The sequence below is a fragment of the Tursiops truncatus genome, chromosome 9 (genome assembly GCF_011762595.2).
Source record: "Tursiops truncatus isolate mTurTru1 chromosome 9, mTurTru1.mat.Y, whole genome shotgun sequence".
Lineage (NCBI taxonomy): Eukaryota > Metazoa > Chordata > Mammalia > Artiodactyla > Delphinidae > Tursiops > Tursiops truncatus.
The window spans coordinates 76,641,968-76,667,999 of record NC_047042.1 but is presented as its reverse complement, the minus strand read 5'-3'; the positions used below and the strand labels follow the sequence as shown (position 1 = coordinate 76,667,999).

At 36.3% G+C, this 26,032-nt stretch overlaps 1 protein-coding gene across 6 annotated transcripts in view; it reads left to right on the top strand.

Moving 5' to 3' along the window:
• The window catches only part of FAM3C (FAM3 metabolism regulating signaling molecule C), a 56,280-nt gene that overhangs the window by 15,534 nt on the left and 14,714 nt on the right, over positions 1 to 26,032 (top strand). For 4 of the 6 annotated variants that reach the window (XR_012334051.1, XR_012334052.1, XR_012334050.1 and 1 more), the window contains exons 1-7: positions 715 to 839; positions 2,024 to 2,128; positions 9,366 to 9,395; positions 10,162 to 10,285; positions 20,598 to 20,656; positions 21,777 to 21,827; positions 23,966 to 24,050. Coding sequence is in view for 2 of the 6 variants with exons in the window: in XM_073809874.1 (XP_073665975.1) it covers positions 806 to 839; positions 2,024 to 2,128; positions 9,366 to 9,395; positions 10,162 to 10,285; positions 20,598 to 20,656; positions 21,777 to 21,827; positions 23,966 to 24,050 (488 nt within the window). In the remaining 4 variants the exon portion in view is untranslated. Of the gene's footprint in view, positions 1 to 714; positions 840 to 2,023; positions 2,129 to 9,365; positions 9,396 to 10,161; positions 10,286 to 20,597; positions 20,657 to 21,776; positions 21,828 to 23,965; positions 24,051 to 26,032 lie in introns of those variants that run through there. The other 2 variants (XM_073809874.1, XM_004318393.4) reach the window with 2 other exon arrangements.

The window sequence follows — 26,032 nt, the reverse complement described above, 5'->3', positions numbered from 1 at the left end:
TTATAAACTTGGTATCTTAATCACTGTAATATTTCAGTCTTGAACAACGAAGGTTTGGTACATCTGCTTTAAGGGACAGGGAAAGATTATTTGCACACGCCCATGATTGCTAGAAAATGAGATGTTAAGACTGTCATGTGACGTATAATCTTCCAGCCCTTGGTCTTAAATGATCCAGAAGGAATATGCCACCTGTTAACCTTTGGCAAACACTTGTTTAGAGTGTTACTGTGTATCAATACAAGGCACTCTACTAGATCCTGTGGGGGAAGAGTTCAAAGCCTAATGGAATTTTACTCGCTCCTGTGCTGAAAATGTAGATGACTTGTAGTCACTCTTTTCTTTTCTTTTTATTCAAACAGAAAGTCACAAAAATTATAATCATCCTCATCAGTTCACTCAGTCCCATGTAATTAATATTTTTTTATCTTGATCTTTTGTTAGCACTTTTATGAATTCATCAGTTTTCCATTAGAGTTCTGAAAATGCTTATTCATTCAGTTCAGCAGTATAGTCAGTTACCAGAAACCCATACTTGTCAGAGTCTTTTTCATGAAAACAGGAAGCAGTTTTGGAAGGGGGAGAAGGAACAAAACAGGAGGCGGGGTGGGAATTGATTGGTTTAGTAGTTAGGCTTCCTCCTTGCCATCTCATTTCTATATTTATAGAGCGTTTCTAAATAAAAGTGAGTAGCTCTGAGAATCTCCTGCTTCTCAGCATCGTCAGCCCTTCTGAGCATCATCAGTTCGTTCATTTCCCATCCCCGTAAGGATACAGTCCCAGTCTCTACGTTTATGAAGTTAGGATGAACACAGTTCTTTTTTACTCTTCCTTATCCGGTAAGTTGAGTTTTGGTAGCTTCCCTGAAGAATGTGGTCATTTGATGGTAGTGGAGAACCTTACAAAGCACTGGGCTCTGTCAGGATCCCTGGATTCCTGTCCTTGTGCTGCCGCTAAGATATCTGTAATCTTGGGCAGTTGCCTCACTTGTGGGCTTTTGTTTCCTTAAGTAAGTATAGTGAAATGACTGCTGATCTTTTAGATCAATTTAAATTAAACTTTTGGTAAGAGAGGGGAATGGAGATTATATAGGCAAATATTAATATTGTTTCTGAATAGCCTAATGTGATGGCTCTGAAATTCTAAGAGTAAGAAGATGATGTTTCTTTCCTGTCATTTTTCATGTCCTTTCGTATCTTGTACTTTTTCTTTCCTAGATTTGCTTAGCTGTGGAGAAGAAAGACAAGTGATGATTCACATTAAGCAGTTAATTAATTAGTAGCAGTGCTAATTCTTTGTAAGGCACTCAGAAATAATTAAACATATAAAGGTACGGAAGACTAAGAGTCTGTTCACAAAGCTTACCATGTAACTGTGTTAAATGTGACAGGTGCCAAATTCAGTCCTCCAGGAGTGGGGAAGGCGTGGCTTAAACTTTGGTGTTAAGTATGAGGGGAGATATTTCGTTGTTCACCATACCAGGAGCACTTGTGTGCTTCAAGAGATGTGTGGGTTGGTGAGGACAGTAAGCCTGTTACATTTCACTTGAGAACTCATTGCCGAGTGGACATCCTGGTCTGTTGCCTTAGTATCTCTGGAAGGTTCAGCGTTTTTGTATCCTCTCTGTCTTGTATTGCCCTTTATCATTGAAAAGGATTGAGAATGTGTCCTCCCACATACTTGGTGGCGGTGTTCCATTGGCCTTGATACTTTTGTGTAGTCAGCCAGAAGTTGATAGCAGGTCATTTTTTTTCCATGAGAAAACTAAGCAGATGACTCAGGCAGTCCTGTGTCTAGGTTGCTAGACAATCTCATAATTGTTTGATCAGAAAAATCAATCAAAATAGATTGTTGGTACAGTTTTTGTTGTAACTCAAGTAAAATTAAGATCCAGTAGATAAGAAGTAGATATTTGTTAGTCTTAAGAGTTTTTTAAATACACTTACGTTTTTCATGGAAATGCATAACTAAAAATTCGGTGGGCTCATAAGCTCATGTTGAATTATTTCTGCCCTTTATCTAGGTGCTGCAAAGTTGGTGGTAGCTGTGGCAGTATTTTTACTGACATTCTATGTTATTTCTCAAGTATTTGAAATAAAAATGGATGCAAGTTTAGGAAATCTATTTGGTAAGTTTTATTTCTTTTTCTCTTTCTTAAATTTTATTTGTGATGAGATTGTCTTTAAATTTTTACCAGTTATCAACATTGAGTTACTCTGCTGTTTAGGCTGTCTAGAAAAGAAAATGAAATTATATTGGTAAGTGTGATTCATTGGAATATTCTAAAATGTGCAATAGAAAATCTTACAATTAATTCAATATAAAGCACGAATCTTCTATTCAACATTTTGAATATATTTAATGGGGCCTATTTTATGCATGCCTACGGACATTATTCATGGCATTCTAAATGCACATGCTAGAAGATATCACACCCTATTTGAGTTGGCTGCTTAAAAACTTGGAACCAAATCTAACCCTCAGTTAGCAAGTGATTAGGAGTCATGATAATGCATTTTAAATACCAGCCATAGAAATCCATCTTGCTTTCCTACCCTTATTTTCCTTCTGCACCATTTTTCCTTTTAGCAATTTATTTGATGCTATGTTGTAAATGTACCACTACGAGCTGCCTTAATTCAGTTTTAAACAAAATCTTTAAGTTGATAAAATAAGTTAACATTTGAAGTGTTTGAATAAGCTTTGGCTGAGCACTGTTTAAAGTATTAAAAAATAACTCATGAAAGCTCAGACTCTGAAACCTAGAAACAGTATTTTGACCTAGTAGGCAGAAATCAAATGAAACAACCTTGAGATCTCTGGAATAGTTGGTGAGTTTTGCTTTCCGTAAATTAATATAAGACCGAATACATTCCCTCTCACATCTAGTTTCAAGACTCCCTTAAACCAGTGTTTCTCAAACTTCGATGTCAAAGGAATCTCTAGGGAATCTTGATAAATGCAGATTCTGATTCAGTGTCTGGGATGGGGCCTGAGAGTCTGCATTTCTAACAAGATCCCAGGTGATGCTGATTTCCCATCCATGGACCATATACTAGGTATCAGGCTTTAGACAGTTCTGGCATGTAGTCCTCAAGTTTCTGTATATTTTCATTTCTGTACATTTTCAGGTGACTTTTCTTACAATGACTACTTAAAAGTACTTCCTTGTTTTGCACTGAATTCTGCCTTTTATTCTCCCAAGTATTTTCAATCCACTGATCTTGCTTCTACCTGCTGGAGCTCTCTTCCACATTAATGATCTGTTACATAGTTAAGTTGTGGTTATTCTCCTCCATGCCATATTTTTATAAGTGTTCATCTTATCAAGTTATAAAATCCTCCCTTTGAACCATTCTTCTTAATGCACTGTTTATTTTCCTCCTGTCAGTTTTTTGGTACCCATCTTAAAACGAAGTATCCAGGATCGAGCGTAGAATAGTTGTTGCAAAGTGTAGTGAGAATTGTCTTGACTTCTCCTGGGCTGTGTGCGTCTGTTACTGCAAAGGGCCAGCCTGGGGTCCTTTGAGAGCGCAGCTGGTTTCGGTTGAAGGATGGGGCACAAAAACATGGAAGGCATTGAGGACTTGTTCAGTGTTGCTGTGGAAACAGTGTGCTGTAGCTAATTCTTCTAAGTAAGGTTGATGGTAAGGGAGACAACTGTGGGGATGGTAGCTTGAGGCAGAAGTAAGTTGACATTTTTTTCTTTTTTGAAGTAATAGAGAGGTTTTCACTTCTCTATAGGCCGCGGGCAAAGAGTCAGTGAATTACAAATCAATGGGAAGAGATTAAACAGAGAGAAAAGGATGATCCTGGAGAGAAGGGGGCCACGGGACCATTGGTACAAATGAAAAATTACTTTGGGAAAAGGCCCACTGTTTTCAGAGAGAAGAGGCTGGGTGTGGCCACAGTGTTTCCCTGGTCTGGATCTTCATCTCTAGTCTGGATGGTTTATTTGGACATTGCAGGGATGTTCTTGGGTCTATTTCTTATCTTTGATATCTGCCTATGTCACCACTGCCAGAGCAATTCTCTTAAAACTCTTGAACCTTTAGTATTTCAGTGGAGAGTAAAATCTGAACTCCCTGCTAGGATGGCACTCAGTCCCCAGCCTGCCTCTGCCTTCCCCACCTGTACTCCCCCACCCTTCCTGCCCTCCCTCCCTCCCGCTGGCTGTGCCCACGTGCACGTGATCTACAGACACAAACCCTGTCCTGTCCTTTCCTACCTCAGCCTTCGTTCATGCTTCCTCACCCCGCGCATCTTTCTCATCTCCCCTTCATCTGTTAATCCTTCTCATTTTTCAAAACTGCATAAGTGCCCCTTCTTGGGAGAAATTGTATTTTAGTCTCCCTCTTTTCCCTGTTAGAATGTTTCTCCTTTTTCTGAACTGTCCATTATAATGCATAGTACTTATATCTCAATTTGGCCTGATTTTATTCTGCCTTACGTTATAGAATTTCTTTTATTCTTTTTCATGTATTCGGCCTCCCTTACTGGAGAATGAATGTTGAGAGCAATAATATCTTAGTGACTCACCCAGCATCTAGTGCTGGGTCCTGTACATAATAAATGCTGATTGAATGGAAAATGGATATAGGTAATTGAGGATTAGGATTTTTACATGGGGAGGAGGAGTATTTTCAAAGTGGGATTCATTTAAAGCTGTATTAGTTGACAAGCCACTGGTCGTCAGCTATGAACAAACACTGAGCTACTTTAACTAGGATAGTCGTCTTTCTTAATTTTCATTTTGCTTTTTCCTAATGTTACGAACGTGCAAGTTTTTATTGTGTATGTTTTAGCTATTTAATTTAGGCATTCTTAGGGAAGATGGTTTATTTTGTTGTCATAACTGAAGTTAGGACAACTGAAGTTATGTTTTGTATCCACAAAACCTTATTGGATTCCAATCTATTGAATTGGTGAAAATTTAATTTGTGTGGTTATTTTTAATTCTTATTTCAGAATAATTCAGCAAAGATGGAGATATGGTTGTGTTTGCCATTTGTTTAGCATCTAACAAGTTTAACTCAACATTAAGATTGTTTCTATAATCAGTATCTTAGAGGGACCCATGAGATTAACTATAGTTCTTTTGGTGGTGAACTTTTCCCATTTTTCAACTTGTTGATATAATAACTTACTTGATAGTTTATGTAAATTTACATTCAAGTTGATTATATAGTACTGTTTTAGAAAAATACAACATTTCTAGAAAGGAAGAATGAAAAATTTTGCCTGCAATTAGTAGTTGAAATAACCAAAATAGATTCTGATTTTTTTTAACAATTTTTAACAAAACATTTTATTTTAAGATAATTGTGGATTCACATGCATTTGTAAGAGATAATATGGAGAGATCCTACATACCCTTTACTCAGTTTCTCATTGGTAACGTCTTACAAAGCTACATACAGTGTAGTGTCACACTAGGACATCAACATGGGTACAATCTACCAGTCTTAGTTATGATTGTGGTTTAACATAGTGTTAGTTTTCAGTATGGATACTTAACAGCTAGTAAATGTACTGAAAACAGTCCAAAATATTTTTGCAGTAAGTACTTAATATTCTCTTTAGTCGATTTACTTTTACCTTTCAGATTTAAACCACTGAAATATTATATACATATAAATTATTTGAGACATTATTAAAAACTAAAGTACAAAGTAGTTCTATTGGATTTCTTTAGCCTGACTTGTTGAAAGACATTCACTGATAAAACCAAATGTTTATTATCGTTTCTTGAAGTGAAAAGCTGAATATATTGAAAGACATTAAGAATTAAAGCTATCAAGGTAGTTTGAGAAATGAAAGTTGCAGAAAAGGAGGGATTTTTGTGTTCGTGTGTTGTGCCCAAACTCTACATGTGGAAAACATCCCGTTTTATTTATGAAAATTTACCTTTTTGGCCTCCAGGTGCTAAAATTCTCAGAACTTCAGGCCAAATAGAGGGCTTTTGCTTGTGATGCATATTGGATAAAATTTGTTTTAATCTGAAAAGTTTTTCACAAGAGGCTTTTTTTTTCCTTTGAGCATCTTCTCCCCTTACTCTTACACAAATTAAATGGAGGTGATGTTATTTCTCAAAAGTCTGATGATTAAGAAACATTTACCCCAAATTTTATCCCAGTAAAGTTTTTTAAATTGAGTTGCATTGATTTATTATTTATTTATTAATACCTCTTAAGTTTTCCAATCAAATCCATTTGACCATTTTAGAAGCTCATCCCTGGTTTTCCTTCTGTCTCCTTTTCCTCAGCCACACTCTTCCTCTGAGTGTTAGTTGATGATTAATGTCTCTAAGATTTCTCTCCTCAGCCCTCTCCTCATTTTAACTCCTCCCTTTGTGTGGCCTCATCATTTGCCAGTTTTCCAGTTTATATCTTCATCCCAGGTCTCATTTACAAGCTGGCCTCTAGACTTCTGCCTGGGTCTTCTCCAAGTGTCTTAAAATTAACAGGTCCACAGAGAGCTCAGCACCCATTACCACACCCCGTCTCCTCACTAGACAACAAACATCTCGAGTGAGAGACAGTGTTTTTGTTCTTTGGCTCATGTAAATGGATAAATGAATGCTTCTAAAGGCAAATGTCTGAGCGGTAAACCTGATTCCTCCCTTTCCATCACCCCTCCATCTGGTCTGTTCCACAGCCTTAGTTGTTCTGAGCCTGTCTACTTCTTTCAAACCCACAGTCACTGCTTTTGTTCAGGTTGCTACCCTTTTTTACCTGGATTACCTTAGCAGCGTCCTTGTCCTTGTGGACTCCTTGTCTCGAGTCTTGAATCCTCTGCAGTCTGTGCTCCACCCTGCAGTCAGAAGGATGGTTCTGAAAGCTCCCTATCCTGCTTCCTGCTCCTGGCAGGACTAGTGGTTTTTATACCTGTGATCATTAGACCTCAGACAGTCCCATTTTGTTGGGGGGGGGTGAATATAAGTCTGGGTGCTAGAATGAGATATGGCTTTGAAAACTGGCTCTGCCGATTACTAATTATGCATAGAACAAATCCAGTTGCTAAACCTATCTGTTCTCAGTTTCTTTCTCTTTAAAACAGAGGTGATGGGCAAATCAACAATACATGCAAAAATACTTGATAGAGTGCCCCACACATGTGAATGAGCTGTTATATTACCCCTGTTTTGATCCCACTGTCTTCCCCATATCTGGCTATCATAAGTTGGGTATGCCAGCATTCCTGATTTGAACAATATTCCTCCGTAAGCATCTTAACATCTGAGCCTGATGATACATGTTTGTTTAGGTCTAAGTGAAATTGAGACTTTCTTTTTTTTTTTAATTAATTAATTTATTTATTCATTTATTTTTGGCTGCATTGGGTCTTCATTGCTGGGCACATGCGGGCTTTCTCTAGTTGCGGAGAGCAGGGGCTACTCTTCGTTGCGGTGCGCGGGCTTCTCATTGTGGTGGCTTCTCTTGTTGCGGAGCACGGGCTCTAGACATGCAGGCTTCAGTAGTGTGGCACACGGGCTTAGTTGCTTGCGTCATGTGGGATCTTCCCGGACCAGGGCTCGAACCCGTGTCCTCTGCATTGGCAGGCGGATTCTTAACCACTGCGCAACCAGGGAAGTCTCAAGACTTAATAGTCTGCATGCTGCTAATCACTGGTTGCTAGTCACTCTCTGGCTTTCATTTTCTCATTTACAAAAGTGAGAGCATTGGACCGAATGGTCTCGAATTATTTTTCCCTTTTGTGACATAATGAAGGAAAAATGATATAATTAAGAAAATTGAAAGAATGAGCCCCAGCACCCTAATTTACTAATTGATCATTTTTTGTTTCCTTCAAGTCTTTGTCCTTATCCGTGAATATATTTAGTACTCACAGATAAAGTTTGTTTTTTGCTCTATTCCATGCATTAAACTTTTCCCATGTGACTGCATTGCATTTATGACTTCAACGGTGCATAATATTCTGAGTGTTCTGTAGAGTTAGTGACCTTCATTTACTTAGTCGTTTTCCTGTTTTTAAACATTTACATATTATTTTCAGCTTTAACATTCTGTTCTCCAGTTTCAGTACTGGTTTTACAGGAAATTCGCAGTTATCTAAAATAGTACAGAACTAAAAACTAAGTGACTATTTATAGTCAAACAGCTGGCAAACATTTATGACACTGCATGCTTATTAGCTAAATCAGGAAATGGCTAGCCACAATACTGTTGACGATCTGAATTGTAATCTCCTGGGCTGGGATCAGATGTTTGTGCTTTTAAAAAACTCTAAGTGTAGATGTCCAGGTTGACATCTACTGCATTCGGGTTAAGATTTGATCAGAAAATTCTGGCTTCCTTGAACTGTTAAATGATAAAAACTCTCAGTAATGACCTTTTTTTATTATTAGTACCTAATACATTTCTATTTTAGGGAAATTAAAGCTTCCTACCACCACTATCCCTCTTGTGTGCTTCCCACTCCCCAAATCTCTTAGCCTAACCTCTGAGATAGATAGGACTTTATATGCATATGTACACTACACCATACAGCAGCAACAACTTTTAAACACCCTGATAGTCACCAAGTATATATTTAAACTCATTTAAAGGGAAGTTTGAAATACCGTATGATATCACTTATATATGGAATCTAAAAAGAACAAACTCAGAGAAACAGAAAAGAATGCTGGTTACCAGGTGTTGGGAGGGGGCGGAGTTAATGAGGAGACATTGCTCAAAGGGTACAAATTCCCAGTTATAAGATTAACAAGTTCGGGGATTGAATGTACCACATGGTGATTATAAGCTAATAATACTGTCATATACTTGAATGTTGCTAAAAGAGTAGATCTTTAAATGTTCTCACCACAGAAAGGAAGTGGTAAGTACGTAATGGGATAGAGGTGCTAGCTACTATTACTGGGGTGTAGTATTATACCACTATATGTACCGGTATCGTGGTAATCATTTTGCAGTTTTTAAATGTATCATATCAAAGTGTTGTGCACCTAAACTTACACAATTTTATGTGTCAACTGTATCTCGAGAAAGCTGGAAAAAAATAAAAAATGAATTTAAAAAAGTTAAGCTTGTAGAGTAACTTTCTGATTGGGATTTAAATTTATAATAACTAAAACTAAACATAAAATGTAAAGGTAAAAACAAAGTACTCTATCAATAATAAAATAATACCCTCCATAATTCCTCTACATAATTGTTTGTAGTGAATTATGTAGCCTAAAGTTACTTTCCCACTTTTTCTCTAAAGTGATATTCATGTTTTATGTATTGTATACTAAGCAATAATTCAAACACATTTTTATAGGCCTATTAGCTCCACACATGTTTAAAAGTGATACTTGCCAATAGCTTTATTCTTTCTAACGATAACTTTTTTTTCCTTAGCAAGGTCAGCATTGGACGCGGTTGCACGTTGTAAGTATTTCATCTCAATATTTTGCAGATGGTTTATTCTCTTAGGCACATGAGAACCTATATTCAAACAATGGATATAGTTCAATGTGAGCAAAACTGATTTTAGAAATTATTAAGTTTTAAGGAAGCTATTTGATTGAACAGCTCAATATTTTGGGTATGTATTTATAATGGATATTTTGTTCCATTAGTGTTTTTTAGCTTCAGTGTTATAAGTACAGAAAGTGTGTAAAAGAATTCCTAGTTAGGGGATATATGTATATGTGTAGCTGATTCACTTTGTTATAAAGCAGAAACTGACACACCATTGTAAAGCAATTATACTCCAATAAAGATGTTAAAAAAGAATTCCTAGTTAGAACTAGTATGTGAGCAGATATTCAGTGATGCATCAGGCTTTTTACTGTCCATTTATTTTGCATATATGGACTGGAAATGCAAAGTAACAATTCCAGACCTCCCCCATCCTGGTTTTTTTAAATGAGCTTAAAAATAATTAGATAAAATATATTTACCCTCATGAAGATCATGTTACTTGTTCCATTTATGTTAATTGTTAGCTTGTTTCCTAGGAGGTTCCGTTTTGTTTTGTTTTGAAGTTCTTTGAAACTCTCAGAAAAAAAAAAAAAAAAAACTAGCATGTAGTTTAAGATGTGTATATCTTGGTGTTTCGCATAATGCCCTTTGTGGTTTGAGATACGAAACAAACTAAATACAGAGTCTGTTAACATTGTTTTCTTAAAATAAATTTTTTTTCTCTCCAAAGCTACAAAACCTCCCAGGTATAAATGTGGGATCTCAAAAGCTTGCCCTGAGAAACATTTTGCTTTTAAAATGGCAAGTGGAGCAGCTAATGTGGTAGGACCCAAAATCTGCCTGGAAGACAATGTGTAAGTATTTATCAATTTGGAAGTATAATGTGTGCTATTAAATTTTAGCAAATTGAACCTGAGTTTAATGGATCCTTTGAAAATGTATTGGGCATGCTTTTACTAAAGAAAAGTGATTTCCATTTCCATTATACAATTTTTCCCCACTCATTTAAGGAGTCTTAAACTTCTTACATTCCGTATTAAGAGTGACATAAGAACATAGCATTTATTCAGCTTCATGTAAAGATAAGAGATTTCCTCTGAGTAAATTCTCTAGATCCCAACTGGTAGTCATAGACACAAGGTGGCTATTTAATTTTGATTCTTAAGTAATACGGGAAAAGTTAATTCATTTAAATTAATTAAAAGTTCAGTTCCTCAGTCACACCAGCCACATTTCAAGTGCTAATAGTCACGGACAGCTTGTGCCTACCCACCTGAACAGCACAGACAGAGGGCATTTCCATCGCTGCAAAGAAGTCCAAATAGGACCGTTTTTGTCAAATAGATAGCACTGCCCTAGATAATGAACACTTTATCTTACAAACCAACATCTTTCATCTTAAATGTTGGAATGCTGCTTGTTGAAGTATGAAATAACCCAGCAATAACCTCTAGTCCATTGTGGCCCAGAACTGCTTGCCACTAAACTGAATGGTTTCCTTTACTGAGGTGCTCTACAAAGTATACTTTTTAGGTTTTTTTCAGCCTCCTACCCCAGTGTCCATTGTCACTTGATTGTGAAGTTCCCGCCTGTGAAGTTGCAAACCTTACTTTTAGTTGGTTGCTTTTAATCTGGTCTTGCCTGAAAAATTAGATATGTGAGCTTATTTAAGCTTCACATAAAATAATATATGTACCATTAATATGTAGAATAAAGAGTGAGGTAATTTTACAGATAGAAGGAAACGAGGCAGTTTTTCCCAGCATTTTGTGTGTCTTTTCTTTTTAATATAGAAGCGCTAACATTTTTATCCTAACCCCCTTTTCAGTTAACCATGCATATGTTATTTAGCCTCTTAAAATAACACTTTTCTTATAAATTAAAGGCTTGAGCTAGGTGATCTTTAAGATCCCTCCTCATTTCCTTTTTCCTCATGCTGATGGTAATCCATTGTCCTCTGATGTCTCATAACAGTCTTGCTTTACTGAATTGAATTAAAAAGCACTTGGATTTTAGAAGTTAGTAGATTTTGCATTAAATAATATCCTTCGCGTTACCTTAGAGTGTTCCCATTCACCATTTTCACCTTTTTCACCTTTTTCACCTTGTTTGGCTAAAGGGGCCAGAAATTTGATTCTGAATAATAAGCAGAAGTTTTCTTAGAATGCCCAGCCCATGGTAGATTGTCTTTAGACACCTCTGCCACCTTGAAGCATGAAAGTTTTAATGCAAAGAAGAAGAGATCAAACTCTAATGAAGACTAGCAGGTTCTCTATTCACAGATTAGAACAGGTTAAAAAGAAGAGAGAAGCATATGTGTGCAGGCAGCGGAGTCTGGTAAAATAAGTTCGGGCTCAGAGCCAGAGAACTTGGTTCTAGCATAGTGGGCATGTCCTGTAGAATTTGTATTTCAATTCCTTTAACCGTAAAATTGAGACAGGCTACCTATCCATTCTCTTTTCAGGAATCATTCTGCCATTCCCATGAGAGGCTAAATAATTGATGGGATTTTACAGTTTTGCCTCAGGCCCTGAAATCTAGTCCTTGAAGGAGGACTGAATAATTGGCCAGGGATCCCTAGTGGAGAAATAGGGACAATTCACAGTCTAGTACCTTTTCCAGTATATTCTATTTCTGTATTGAAAGTTTTTCCAGGGAATTCCCTGGTGGTCCAATGGTTAGGATGCCACACTTCCACTGGCAGGGGGTGCAGGTTTGATCTCTGGTCGGGAAACTAAGATCCCGCATGCTGCGTGGCCAAAAAAAAAAAAAAAGAAAAAGAAAAAAAATAATAAAAGCAGATTGATACGTGGCATATTCATTTGTAGCCAATGGGTAATTTGAGACATTAAATAGCATGTTTCTAGAAAGTTTTTCCAACAAAAAATGTTAAAGAAAGAGTCTGAGTTTTCTTAGCGTCATTCATTCCATTCACTTATTCAACAGATATTTGCTGAGCACAGTCCCTGCTTTTATGGAACATACAGTATAGTAGGGAGATGGATATTTAAGAAGTAAATGCAAATAAATAATTAGAAATTGTGGCACACGCTGCACAGAGCAGCAAGGTGTGAAGAATACTTACTGGGGCAAGTGAGGTGAGGTCGAGGTGTCCAACTTTAGATTGAGTGGGTCAAGGAATAATTTCTCTAAGACAGTGATGTTTAGTCTGAGAACTAAAGGATAAGAAGGAAGACAGCCAGGTGAAGAGTGGGGGAAGACCATTCTAGACAGAAGGAAGAGCATGCTTGAAGGCCCTAAGATGGGACAGAGCTGGAGAGAAGTAAGGGCTAGGCGAGTGGAATTTACAGGCCATGCAGGGAAAGAGATGAGATCTTTTTCTGAGTGTGCTGAGAGGTTGCTGAAGGTTTTCAAACTCTGGCATGTCATCACTTCGTTTACATTGAAGAAAATGATCTGACTGCTGGGTAAAATGATTGGAGAAGTAAAGAGAGCAATTGGAGGGCGATTACCATGGCTGCCATAGCTCTTCAATTCCACTCCCCCCACCCCACACACAGTTAGCAAGAGACTTTTTTGCCTGTGTACCCACTGAAATATGTAAGTGAATACTAAAAATACATAAGTAGAAATTTTAATATTTTCCTACACATGCTCTGAGTATATGCAAACTCATTTTGGAAACTACTAGTCCAGATCATTGCTTCTCAGTGGGGGTGATTTTCTCCCCAGGGGACACTTGTCGAGGTCTGCAAACATTTGGGGACATCAGAGCTGTGGAGGTGCTGCTTATAGAGGCCAGGGGTGCTCTTAAACCTCCTACGGTGCACAGGATAGCCCTTCCACACGCATTATCAAGTCCATAATATCATCATAGACTGAGATTTCAAAACCTCAGTACAGATAAAAGATGGTAAGATAGGGTCGTGGTCATGGTTTTAAGGACAAGTGGACGCAGTCAAGATACATCATGGAGAATGAGATGGATTTCAAGCTTCTCATTAGTTAGAAATAGAAAATCCCGGGTATAAATATCTGGTGTCACACAATACAGGAATTGTAGCTCTTTTTCTTTTGTATTAGAGAACCCATAGAGTTTACTAATATTCAAGATACAGCTTTTATTTCAGGCATTTACTCGTATGATTTCAGTTTATATGAAGTTGATATTAGGAATAATACTTCACCTTTTATTATAATCTTAATGTTTGGTACAGAAATTATATGGCAGACTATTTTGAGGGAATTTTTTTTTTCACATTGAGAGGCAAGATAGTGTTTTGGGCTGTGAGGTCCAAAAGGTAAAATCAAGGATACTATGTAGGTACTTACATAATCATTTAAAATATAAACATTTTAAAAAAGTAAAAACCATTCTAAGGTCATGAGTGGTAAAACAGAACAGCCAGCCAGCCAGCCGGCTAGTTTTGACCCATGGGCTGTAGTTTGTTAAACCCTTCTCTAAACGAATCATAATAGCTAGAGCATGTTGGAGGTATTTGAAACAAAACTCTGTTCAAAGTTGTAGAATCTATCTATAGATTGTATAATCATTTTTTTTAGCTATTTGCCTGCAGGTGTGGAGCGGTGGTGGGGTGACCTTCATATTCGTAAAGGATAAAAGAAAATATTTCAACTTGTGTTAGTAAGAGGGACTAACCTTTTATACATTAAAAATCTTTAGTGGTTTGTCCTTTGCTCGCTTTAAAACTTGGTAAGCTACTGCCCTCTTGTGGGAAGCCTATGTCATAGTGCTGCTTTGTTGCCTTTATTTCTCTGCTCTCTGATAGACGCAGCCACACACTCCAAATGATCTCTCTTGGAGAAGACGCCGTGACACTTAATTATTACTCTAACAGGTTGATCATAGCTGTGGCTTCTTCATATCAGTGATGGCTACAACGCATTTCTGAAAGGAGCAGAACAAATGCATTTTGAAACTTCCCTCTTATGCAGCAGACTTGTTTGGTTCTCTTATGGCCCACCTTTCACAACTGGTCTTGCATACACATAAAAAAGGCCTGTGTTTTATTAACTACATTTAAGTTTTAGAGAACGAGTGAAATTTTGAAGACAGATATGCGAAGAGTATGGGTAAATAGTTAAATGTTACTAAGCTTTTACAAATCAAATTCTTATGCTTTTCCTTTTTTAATGGATCTTGGAGTAGAGTTTTTTTTTTTTAACTTTTTAGTTTTGAAAAAATTACAGAAATATCAGGCCGTTGCAAAGATAGTACAGAGAGGTCTCATGTGCTCTTCACCCATTTTTCCACGTGGTTATATCTTATGTATCAATAATTATAGTATAATATCAGAATGGAAATTATCAGTTAGTATAATGTGTGTGTTTAGTTCTATGTCATTTTATCATGTGTAGACTCATGTAACCAGGACAGCAATTAAGATACAGAATTATTCCGTCACCACAAAGATCTCTTTCATAACACCCTCTAATAGTCACCTCCACCATCACTGACCCCTGGAAACCACTAATCTTTTTATCATTTCTATCATTTTGATGTTTTGAGAATGTTATATAAACAGAGTCATACAATATGTAACCATTTGAGATTGGATTTTTTTCACTCAGGACAATGCTTTTGAAATACTGGTTCGTATTAATAATTTGCTCCTATTTTATTGCTGACTAATATTCTGTGGTATGGATATACCACAGTTTATCCATCACCTTTTGTCCTCAACCAGACAATTTCAGTGCTTCTAATTTGGGCTGTTATTGATAAAGCTGCTATGAACAGTCATATAGAGATTTTTGAATTTCGAATGCATCTTTATTTCTCTGTAATAGAATGCCCAGAAGCTCTGGGTTGTGTGGTAAGTGTGATGTTTAATTTTGTAAGAAACTGCCAAACATTGTCCAGAGTGACTGCTCCATATTACATTCCTACCAGCAGTGCATGAGAGATCCAATTTCTCTGTATATTTACCTGCATTTGGTATTGTCACTATTTTTTATTTTAGTTCTAATAGGTGTGTAGTGGTATCTCAATTATCTGTCCCTTATGTCTAGTGATGTTGAACATCTTTTAATGTGTTTTTTTCCCACCTGTATATTCTCTTCAGTGAAATATCTATTCATGTCTCTTGTCCATTTTCTAATTGGATTGTTTGGTTTTTTACTGCTGAGTTTTGAGTTCTTTTAATATATTCTAGGTATGCATCCTGTTGTCAGATATGTGGTTTGTAACTGTTTTCTTCCAGTCTGTAGCTTGTCTTTTCATTCCACTTACCAGGGTCTTTTGCAGAACCAAAGTTATTAATTTTAGTAAAGTCCAATTTATCAGTGTTCTTCTTTTATGGGTTATGCTTTATTGTTTGTTTATGGATTGGTGTTATGCCTAAGAACTTTTCAACAAGCCCTAGTTTTCAAAGATTTTTCTCTACATTATCTTCTAAAATTTTTATAGCTTTATGTTTTACATATGAATCTGTGATCCATTCTACATTAAGTTTTGAACGAAGTATGAGATTCAGAGTAAGGGTCAATTTTTTGGCCTGTGGATATCCACTTGCTTCATTACAGTTTGTTGAAATGACTATCCTTTCTCCATTGACTTGCTTTTCCTCCTTTGGTAAAAAATAAGTTGGCCATACTTCCACTAGTACATTTCTTTGTTCCACTGGTCCACTTCTTGTTCTCTCTTTGTTCCATTGATCTGTGTATCTATTCCTCCACCAACACCACATGCTGTTGATTATACTAGTTATGGAATAAGTCTTGAAATGAGGTAGAATGATGCCTCCAACTTTACTCTTTTTTTTTTTCCAAAATTGTTTTTAGCTACTTTAGTTTATTTGCCTTTGTATATGACATTTTAGAATAATCTTGCCTCTATCTACAGAAAACCTTGTAGGGATTTTGTTAGGAATTTTGTTAAACCTATATGTTAATTTATGGAGAATTGACCATCTTTACAATGTTGAATCTTTCAGTCCATGAGTATGACATGTTTCATTTATTTATATCTTCTTTCATATCTTTCATCACCATTTTGTGGTTTTCAGCATAAGGTCCTACACATGCTTTATTAGGTTTAGACCTAAGCATCCCCCCTTTTATTGAGCAATCATAGATGACATTGTGTTTTTAATTTCAGTTTCCTTGTGTTCATTAGTATATTGACACCCAATTGATTTTTATATGTTGATCTTGTATCTTGTAATGTTGCTGAATTATTACTTCCAAGAGGTTTTTTTGTTTTTGTTTTTGTAGCTTCCTTGGGATTATCCAAACATGCAGATGACAAACATGCCATCTGCAAATAGGGACAGGTTTGTTTTCTTCCTTTCCAATCTATATGCCTTCATTTCCTTTTCTTGGAAGTCGGTTAGGACTTGCAAGACTGTGTTGGTTAATAGTGGTGAGAGCAGCCATCCTGGACTTGTTCCCAATTTTAGAGGAAAAGCCTTCAGCCTTTCACCACTGAGTATGATGTTACGCAGTAGTTTTTTTGTAGATTTTTTTTTTTTTTTAAATCAGTGTGAGGAAGTTCCCCTATATTACTACTTTTCTGAGACTTTTCATCATGAACGGTTGTTGAATTTTGTCAGATGCATTTTCTGCATTGAGATGATCATCTGATTTTTCTTAAGCCTGTTAATATATAGTGGATTACATTAACTGTTCAAATAATTAACCTTTCATCCTTAGACTAAACCTGACTTAGTCATGGCTTATGATAATTTTTAAAAAATATACTGGTGAATTCAATTTACTAATGTTTTGTTAAGGATTTTTGCCTGTATTTTAATGAGGCTTATTGGTTTGTTGTTTTCTTGTAGGTTTTGGTATCATTGTAATACTGGCTTTGTAGAATAAATTGAGAAGTATACCCTTCACTTGTGTTTTTGGAAAGAGTTTGTGTAGAGTTGGTATTAATCCTTTTTTTAAAAACATTTGGTAGACGTCTCCACTGAAACTCTCTGGGCTTTGGAGATTTTGGGGGTGGGGGGAGTTTATAAACAAATTCAATATTTTTCATAGTTATAGGACTATTTAAATGACCTGTTTCACAATGGATGAGTTGTGTTAGTTTGTACTAGCTGAGGAATTGGTCCAGTTCATCTAAGTTGTCAAATTTACATGTGTGGAGTTGTTCATAGTATTCCTTTATTATCCTTTTGCTATGTGCAGGGTCTGTAGGGACATCCCATTTCATTCTTTTTTTTTTTTTTAATATATTTTTGGCTGCGTTGGGTCTTTGTTGCTGCACATGGGCTCTCTCTAGTTGCGGCAAGTAGGAGCTACTCTTGCGGTTCACGGCCTTCTCAGTTGCGGCGTGCAGGCCCTAGGGTGCATGGGCTTCAGTAGTTGTGGCGCGTGGCCTCAGTAGTTTGTGGCACATGGGCTTAGTTGCTCCACGGCATGTGGGATCTTCCTGGGCCAGGGATCGAACCTGTGTTCCCTGCATTGGCAGGCGGATTCTTAACCACTGCGCCACCAGGGAAGTCCCCGTTTCATTCTTGATATTGGTGATTTGTGTCTTTTTTTTCTCTGTCAGTCTTATTAAAGGTTTGTTAATTTTATTGACCTTTCCAAAGAACCAGCTTTTTGTTTCATTGATTTTTCTCTATTTTTCTCTTTTCAGTTCCCTTGATTTCTGCTCTTTTTAATTTCTTTCCTTCTGCTTGCTTTAGGTTTCTTTTTAGTTTTGTGAGATGAGAGCTTAGGTTATTAATTTGAAACTTTCTTTTTAAATGTGGGCACTTAGTGCTATAAATTCCTTAATCTCAGTACTCTTTTAGCTATGCCTCACAAATTTTAATAAGCTGTGTTTTCAATGTGTTTTTTAAATTCACTTCAGACTTCTTTGACCCATAGATTATTTAGACATATATTGCTTAGTTCCCAAGTGTTTGGTGATTTTCCTATTATCTTTGATTTTGATTTCATTGTGGTCAGAGACAAATTTGGTATGAGTTCAATTCTTTTAAATTTGTTGAGGTTTACTTTATGGCCCACGGTAAGGTCTATCATAGTATATGCTCCATGGGTACTTGAAAAGAATGTGTATTTTGCTGTTGTTGGGTAGAATGTTCTTTAAATGTCAATTAGACCATGTTGGTTAATGCTGCTGTTGAATTCTTCTATACCCTTTGTAATTTTCTGTCTATCAGCTGTTGAGAGGGGTATTGCCATGTCCAACTGTAACTGTAGATTTGTCTGTTTCTCCTGTCAGTTCTATCTGAGTTTGCTTCACATATTTTATATCTTGATTGCTTGGTATTTTAATTGATGTTAATATAGCCACTCCTGCTTTCTTTTGTTTAAATAGCTTTATTGAGATACAGCTCATATACCATACAATACATTCATTTAAAGTATACAGCCAGTGGTTTTTAGTGTATTCAGAGATGTGTGCAACCATCACCACAGTCAGTTCTAAAACACCATCATACCTCAGAAAGAAATGCTGTGTCCTTTAGCTATTGCCCTCCTGTTCCATTCCCATCCCATTCTACTTTGTCTCCCCTCCCCTCCGACCAGCCCTAAGTAACCACCAGATTTACTTTCTGTCTCTATAGATTTACCTATTTTGGAAATTCTATATAGATAGTATTATATAATATGTAGATTTTTTGTGTGATCAGCTTCTTCACTTAGAATAGTGTTTTCAAAGTTCATCCATGTATCAGTACTTCATTCCTTTTTATGGCTGAATAATATTCGATTGTACAGATATGTCACATTTTATCCATTCATTAGTTTGTCAACTTCTGGGCTGTTTCTACTTGTTTCTTGTAGACAGCATGTAGTTGGGTCTTATTTTAATCCACCGTGCCAGTTTATCTTTTCATTTGATATGTTTGAACTATTTATATTTATTATAATTATTGACATGGTAGGGCTTAAGCCTGCCATTTTATTCTTTTTTTTGAGAAAATTGTTCTCTCGTATTTGAAAACGTATTACATGATTCAACAAAAACATCACACACATCATTGACAGACAAGGGAAGTTCCAACATATGTCTTTATTGCTCAATGTTTCAGCTTTTTCTTACTTTGTCTTACTCTTTAAATGAAATAGCATCCAACTTTTGTATTAGAATTTTACTCATTCATCACTTGCAACCATAGGTTAAGCACAGATGAGTTATATGAAAATCGCCTAACACATTCTGTGAGAATCAGTGGCTAAGTGAAATTTATAATAAAGTATATACTTTATTAGTTGTAAAATGTGTGCTACAGATCCTTTCTGTCAGTAAAATTTATAATAAACTTATGTCATTGGTTGGGAATGTAATTATTCATAATAGGTAAGAGATAGAAACAATCTAAATGTCTGTTGATGGATGGATAAAGAATAGATAGATAGATAGATGGTATCATATACGAATACGGTTGTGTGTGTTCACACATATGCAACTCCCCCCTCTCCACCAACCTCAACCCAACCTCAATGATTGTTAATCATTGAACAGCACATCACTGTGAATTTTTAGAATAAAAGGTACCTACAATTTTAGTTTAATAATTCTAATTCAACAGACTGAACTGATAACAAGCAAATGTTTTATTCATACCTTCTGTTTCACAGTATTTATTATCTTTATGTCATGGTCTATGAGCTGCTAGTGGTTGATTACCACAGAATGACATTACAAGTCTTATGGTTAGATGCAGTAATTATATGAATACAATATTCCTTCTTCTGGGTATTGAGAAGTTTTGCCTTGGTAATCACTAAGAGAATGTTCACAATTAAGTTAAATTCTTCTTGCTCTCAGATTATAAAAAATTTTAGTAGCATCTCGCTTCTGTTTCATGTCACATTGATATTGTAGAAGGTAGAAAAGAGGTTACCCTTGTTTGTTCCCTTGAGGATGGTGCAGACCATGTGCATAATGTCCACATGTTTGAAGGATTTTCTAAAATGGTATTTCGTAACCTGACACACAGAGCAGCAAGAAATAGTCTAGTATTTCGGCACTAATACTTTGTAATATATATTTCTATTCATGAAATCTTATTTAAGAACATAGCTTTAAAATTATTCAATGTTAGACTGTCTTCTCTGACTTGGTAGAGACCTTTCAGTCTCCACCGCAGTACTAAACAATTGTACGTATATATAACATCCCCAACTTTTTTTTTTTGTCATGGATGGCTTTATTTCTTTAATGTATGTTTATGTTCAGTATCTAATTCTAAATTTGTCTTGACTTTCCCCCTTCAGTTTAATGAGTGGTGTTAAGAATAATGTTGGAAGAGGGATCAATGTTGCCTTGGTAAATGGTAAGAATAATTATTTTAGCTTATGAATGTACTCAGTGTATATTCATATGTCCCAAAGTAAAATGCACTCTAATATCAAGAGATCAGGTGAGAAAGAGCCAGGCTTGACATTAAAACCCTCCCCACACCCTCCCAAAACACCAACTGTAGGTCGAGACTCTGCATCTCAGTATTTATAGCGTGCTTTCTTGGAAGCATCCAGCTTGCTGTCCAGTGAGTAGAGAACTTCCCATGGGATTGTCAGGATACAACCAATCTAACATTAAATTGATGAATCCTTGCTGCAGATTTTGGAATCCTAACATAATATAGATGGACGTGAATGAGGGTTTATAGAATGACAGAGCGTGGTGGACTACCGGATGGGGTGTGGGGCTGAGTGAAGAGTAGGAGTCGATTGTAATTTTTCAGTATCGTCCACGTTGAATCCTGAACATCTCGAGTGTTCTTGCAAAATCACATCTGAAAGTATGAACCCGTGAAGTGAGACTCAACTGCATACTCGTCTTCTCTTTCTGGGACAGTCACCCTTGTAAATCTGTATAGGGTGATTATAAACCACAGCCACCTTCTCCAGTTCACAGTGTAGGAAAATATTGTTTACTTCTTTCACAAGAGATACATTTTTGTGTTTCTACTTTCTTCATTTTCTTAGCTATAAAATGTTCTATACGTATTTGTCTATTTAATTGATAGCAAAAAAAATTTTTTCAAAGGGAATTAGATACAGATTATTTATTTGAAAGATGGCTTTGACAATAGAAAATAGCATGGATTCATGGTTTTTTTTTTAAAGGTTTATGTATTTTGGGGTAATTTTAAAATAAGGGAAGATGGTAACACATACGGATGAAAAATATCTAACTTCCAGTGATCTACAGTCAACAGTGAACTTCTGTTTGCTACTCTTCAGCTTACAAGATTAGTGAGAAAGTCCTATTCAAAAAATACCCTTTTAGAAAAAATTTTCAGATGCATACAGTTCAAATTTTAAGTATTTGTCATAATAATTCTTTCTCTGCTAATGAATTCACATCAGTCATTGGATAAGATCATTTGTCTTATATAGTGTAGAGTATATTTCAGTTGCATAATTTGCTATGAATTCAATCTCTTTCAGGAAAAACAGGAGATCTAATAGACACCAGATATTTTGACATGTGGGGAGGAAGTAAGTATGAATAACATATAAGTGTTCTGTTGCTGGCACTGAATCACATCAATATAATGTAGCCCATTAATGAGAAAATAATGGTACTAATTTTGTGTTAGTTCATTTTATTACTCTTTCTTTTCACTGAATGTCTAGCTGTATTTAAGTGATCAGTCATACTGCATACAGTTTGCTTTTTATAAAAATTGTTGGTGATGTGTAATTAAGAGCAATAATATCACAATTGAGATTTTAAAAAAATCTGAGTCCTGCTTTTTGCAGGACAACTAATTCAAAGCTTCGGGCTCTTTTAGGTTTCTGCCTGAAATTTCTCAAAAAAAGAATAAGTAATTTGAAGAAGGACATAACCAGTGTAAGCATTCTTAGCTGACTGAATTGATTTCGTTTCATATGATTTTTCAGTCTCAAAACTAAGTTTATAACCAGGATGATTATTCAAGTAGATGAATATTTGAGAGAAGGAATGGAATTTCCTTTCTGGTTTACTGGACTAAGAACAATCCACAGATGATCTTCCTAAGTTGGAAGTTCCTCAAGGAGCAGGTGGAAGTTAGTCACCAGCATGCAGAGGGAAGGAACTGGCACCTCGAAGAAGGATGTGCCTGAGAGAAGGAAGGCCAGCACTGATTTAGCTTCTGATTCTTTTCTAAGTCGAGGCTCTCCCCCGCACCTCCGCATTCTCATCCGCTTTGTATATTCCCTGGAAGCCAGCAGTTGTTAGGCTTCCTGAAATTTATCTTGTTTTCAGACCATTCAGCTTTTCTAATATTTCTTCAGCTTGTAATGAGATAATGCATTATTATTTATTTTTTAAATGAGATCAGAAGAACTTTGCATAGCTGTCAAAACTGTGTAAACTTAAAATGTACCATCAGTTTTAGATACTAAAGGCGTAATTGGTTCTACCAAAATTTATTGCATGGAATAACTCTTATGAAACTATTGTCGAAATCACTCATGTGACCAGAAGCTCTGGTATTTCATCTCAGGTGGATTAACTACTGCTAAAAATACTCCTCAAATTAAGAAGAAGTTGTAAATTACTGCCATCTTTGGATTTAAATTGAAGTGATTTGTTAGCTGCTCTGTTACATTTTTTCTGAATTAAAAATGCTATTATTTTAAGATAGAATTCAGTTAGAGAAAATCTTTGGAATCTTTGCTGTGGAAAGAAACTGAGTAGATTTGAAGGAACCCAGTTTTGAAGTAGTATTAGACTTGGGGGCTGTAAGGAAACCTGACGTAAGGAGTTCAAGATGTAGAATAATTTGCAGTACCTGATCAGCCTCTTTGGCATCATCAGTTTATTGTCACTGAAGTGGTGTTTAAGCCCTTCTGAATCTTGATATACTAGATGAAGCAGGTAAAGACTGCAATATTTACCTTAATTAGTTTGGCTTTTAGTGATAACTAACCTACATTCCTTCCCCTAGTTTATAGTAAGTAGATATGCCCAGGAGTTTCTTTAAATCAGTGTGTGTGTGTATACAGTTGTCCCTTGTATCTGCAGGGGACTGGTTCCAGGACCCTCCACGGATAACCCATAATCTGCATATGCTCAAGTTCCATAATTTGACCTCCATATCTGCAGTTATGCATCCGCAGATTCAACCAAGTGTGGGTTATGTGGTACTGTAGTACTTATTGAAAAACCATCTGCGTATAAGTGTTCAAGGGTCAAATGTATACATATTTATATAATTTTTTTTAAATTACAGATCCTTTTGTGCATTAAATAAAAGTTCTCTGTCTTCATTTTTAGAAAAGTATCTGTGCAAACAATTTGCCATGTACTCAGGGAGTCCATGAGCCTTTCTCCTGCTCCCCTAAATTTCTTACTTTAAATCATAAGTCATGCTTTAATATGACTTTGCTATGGTTTTTTCATTTAGCCCCTGGAATATCAGTATAAAAAACGTACAGGATGAATCAGGATTGGGAAATTTTAAGTTGATGGGAAACTTAATTTTTAACCTGTTCATAAGATTTGTCTTTCTTTTGGTTACTCTACGTTAGAAATTATTGATTTACAAGAACTTCATTTTTATATTACTATTGAGAGATTATCATGATGTTTACTCAGTCATTTAAAAAAAACCCCAAAAAACCAACCCTCAACCCTTTTTTTTTTTCAGATGTGGCCCCATTTATTGAGTTTCTGAAGGCCATACAAGATGGAACAATAGTCTTAATGGGAACATATGATGATGGAGCAACCAAGTATGTAAACTTAAAAATTTATGCAACTTTTCAGAGTTATAATTTATAATAATATAAGAAATACATTTTCAATGAAAACATTTATAATATAGAGCAAAATAATCCAACTTTCAGATGAACACCATTAACATTTTTTTATTTTGCTTTCTTCTTTCTTGTATTTATTGTGATACATTGTTGTGAAATTAGAATCACGTTGTACATGAAGTTTGTTATACTCATTTATGTTCTGTTTTTAACAACTATATAGTTTTCTCTGACAATAATATTCTTCAGTAGCATTTTTTAATGGCATTTCCCGAAGTGTGTTCCGTGAACACTCTTTAAAGCTGTAATGGCTCTTTTAACCTTTTATCATGTTACGTTTCCAGGTCATTTTACCCTCCTGGTTGGATTTCTTGGGCATTCTCTAGGTGATTATTGTCTCTCTTAAAATGGTGCCCCAAGTTGGACATAGTGTTCCCAGATGTGGTCTGGCCAGTACAGGGTACAATGGAGATGGTAGCTCACCATGTTTGAGAAATTACGTTTAATATTCATGGAGACTAGTGTTGCATTCGTTTTCTTTTGGCAGTCACGTCACATTTTTGGTCAACTTAAATTCTCAGATCTTCTCATTTGATCTCAGATTTTTTTTTTTTTTTAAACCACTGCCAAGTCAGGTCTTCCTCCCCATTTCAGAACTTGCTTTTGTTTAATGTGAATGAAGGACTTTATATTCATATATCCTTGTTAAATTTAATTTTGCTGTTATTGGCCCACTTGGTCTCGATTCTGACATTTGTCCTATGAGGTTTCCATGGCCCAGGCTTCATACTCTCTCCAGAGTCTTTCAGGTGTCTAAATCTAAGTCATTGACAAACATGTTTACCACAGGCAGTGTGCCACCAGCTGGAGGCCGCCTCCAAGGGATTCATCTAGTCATCAACTGCAGACCTACTTTTCAGACAGTTTCCACTGTATCCTAAGAGCCATACCATTCAGTTGCTGTTTAATTGTTTTATTTTCTGAGACCATCAGATACTCACTTGAAATTCATGAACGATGCTAATTATAATACCCTGATCTACTGCCCCCAAACCTCTTCTAAATCTGAAATATATGAGATGGTGTTAACTTGGCTTTATTTATTCCTGCCTCCTTCCAGCTACTCCCTCTCTCTTTTTTTTTTTTGTTAAATTTTTGGCCGCGTTGGGTCTTTGTTGCTGCGCACGGGCTTTCTCTAGTTGCAGCGAGCAGGGGCTACTCTTCGTTGCGGTGCACAGCCTTCTCATTGTGGTGGCTTCTCTTGTTGCAGAGCACAGGCCCTAGGCGCGCGGGCTTCAGTAGTTGTGGCTCACGGGCTCAGTAGCTGTGGCTCATGGGCTCTAGAGCGCAGGCTCAGTAGTTGTGGCGCACAGGCTTAGTTGCTCCACAGCATGTGGGATCTTCCCGGACCAGAGCTCGAACCCATGTCCCCTGCGTTGGTAGGTGGATTCTTAACCACTGCGCCACCAGGGAAGCCCTCCCTCTCTTTCTTTTCTTCTTCTTTGTGTAATACTCACAGGAGATCCATTCTAAAATTTCTGCTCCATTCTAGAATTTGCTAGGAGTTAGAATTAGTTTGATTGGACCATTGTTTTTAAAATTTTCCTTGTCTTTTTTGAAAACTGGAATATTTAACTAACTTTTAATGTCTTAGCATCTTCATTTTCCATGATGCTTCTAAAATAACTGACACAACCTTGAAGACTTTATTAATAAGTTCCTTAAGAATTTAAGTGTGTGACATGTGTGGGCCTGGAGGCTTAAATTTATTTTAAAGCACTTAATATGGACATTCCTGAACTACTTTTCCCTTTTTATGTTGACCGAAGAGTGTTTGCCTCCCTGGAAAAGACAGTTGTGCTTTGATCTTGATATTATATCATTCTTGTGAAACAGTGGGTCCCTTCATTATTTGTACTTGGTAGCAAAGTTCTCTCTGTGGCCTTCAGTAGTTG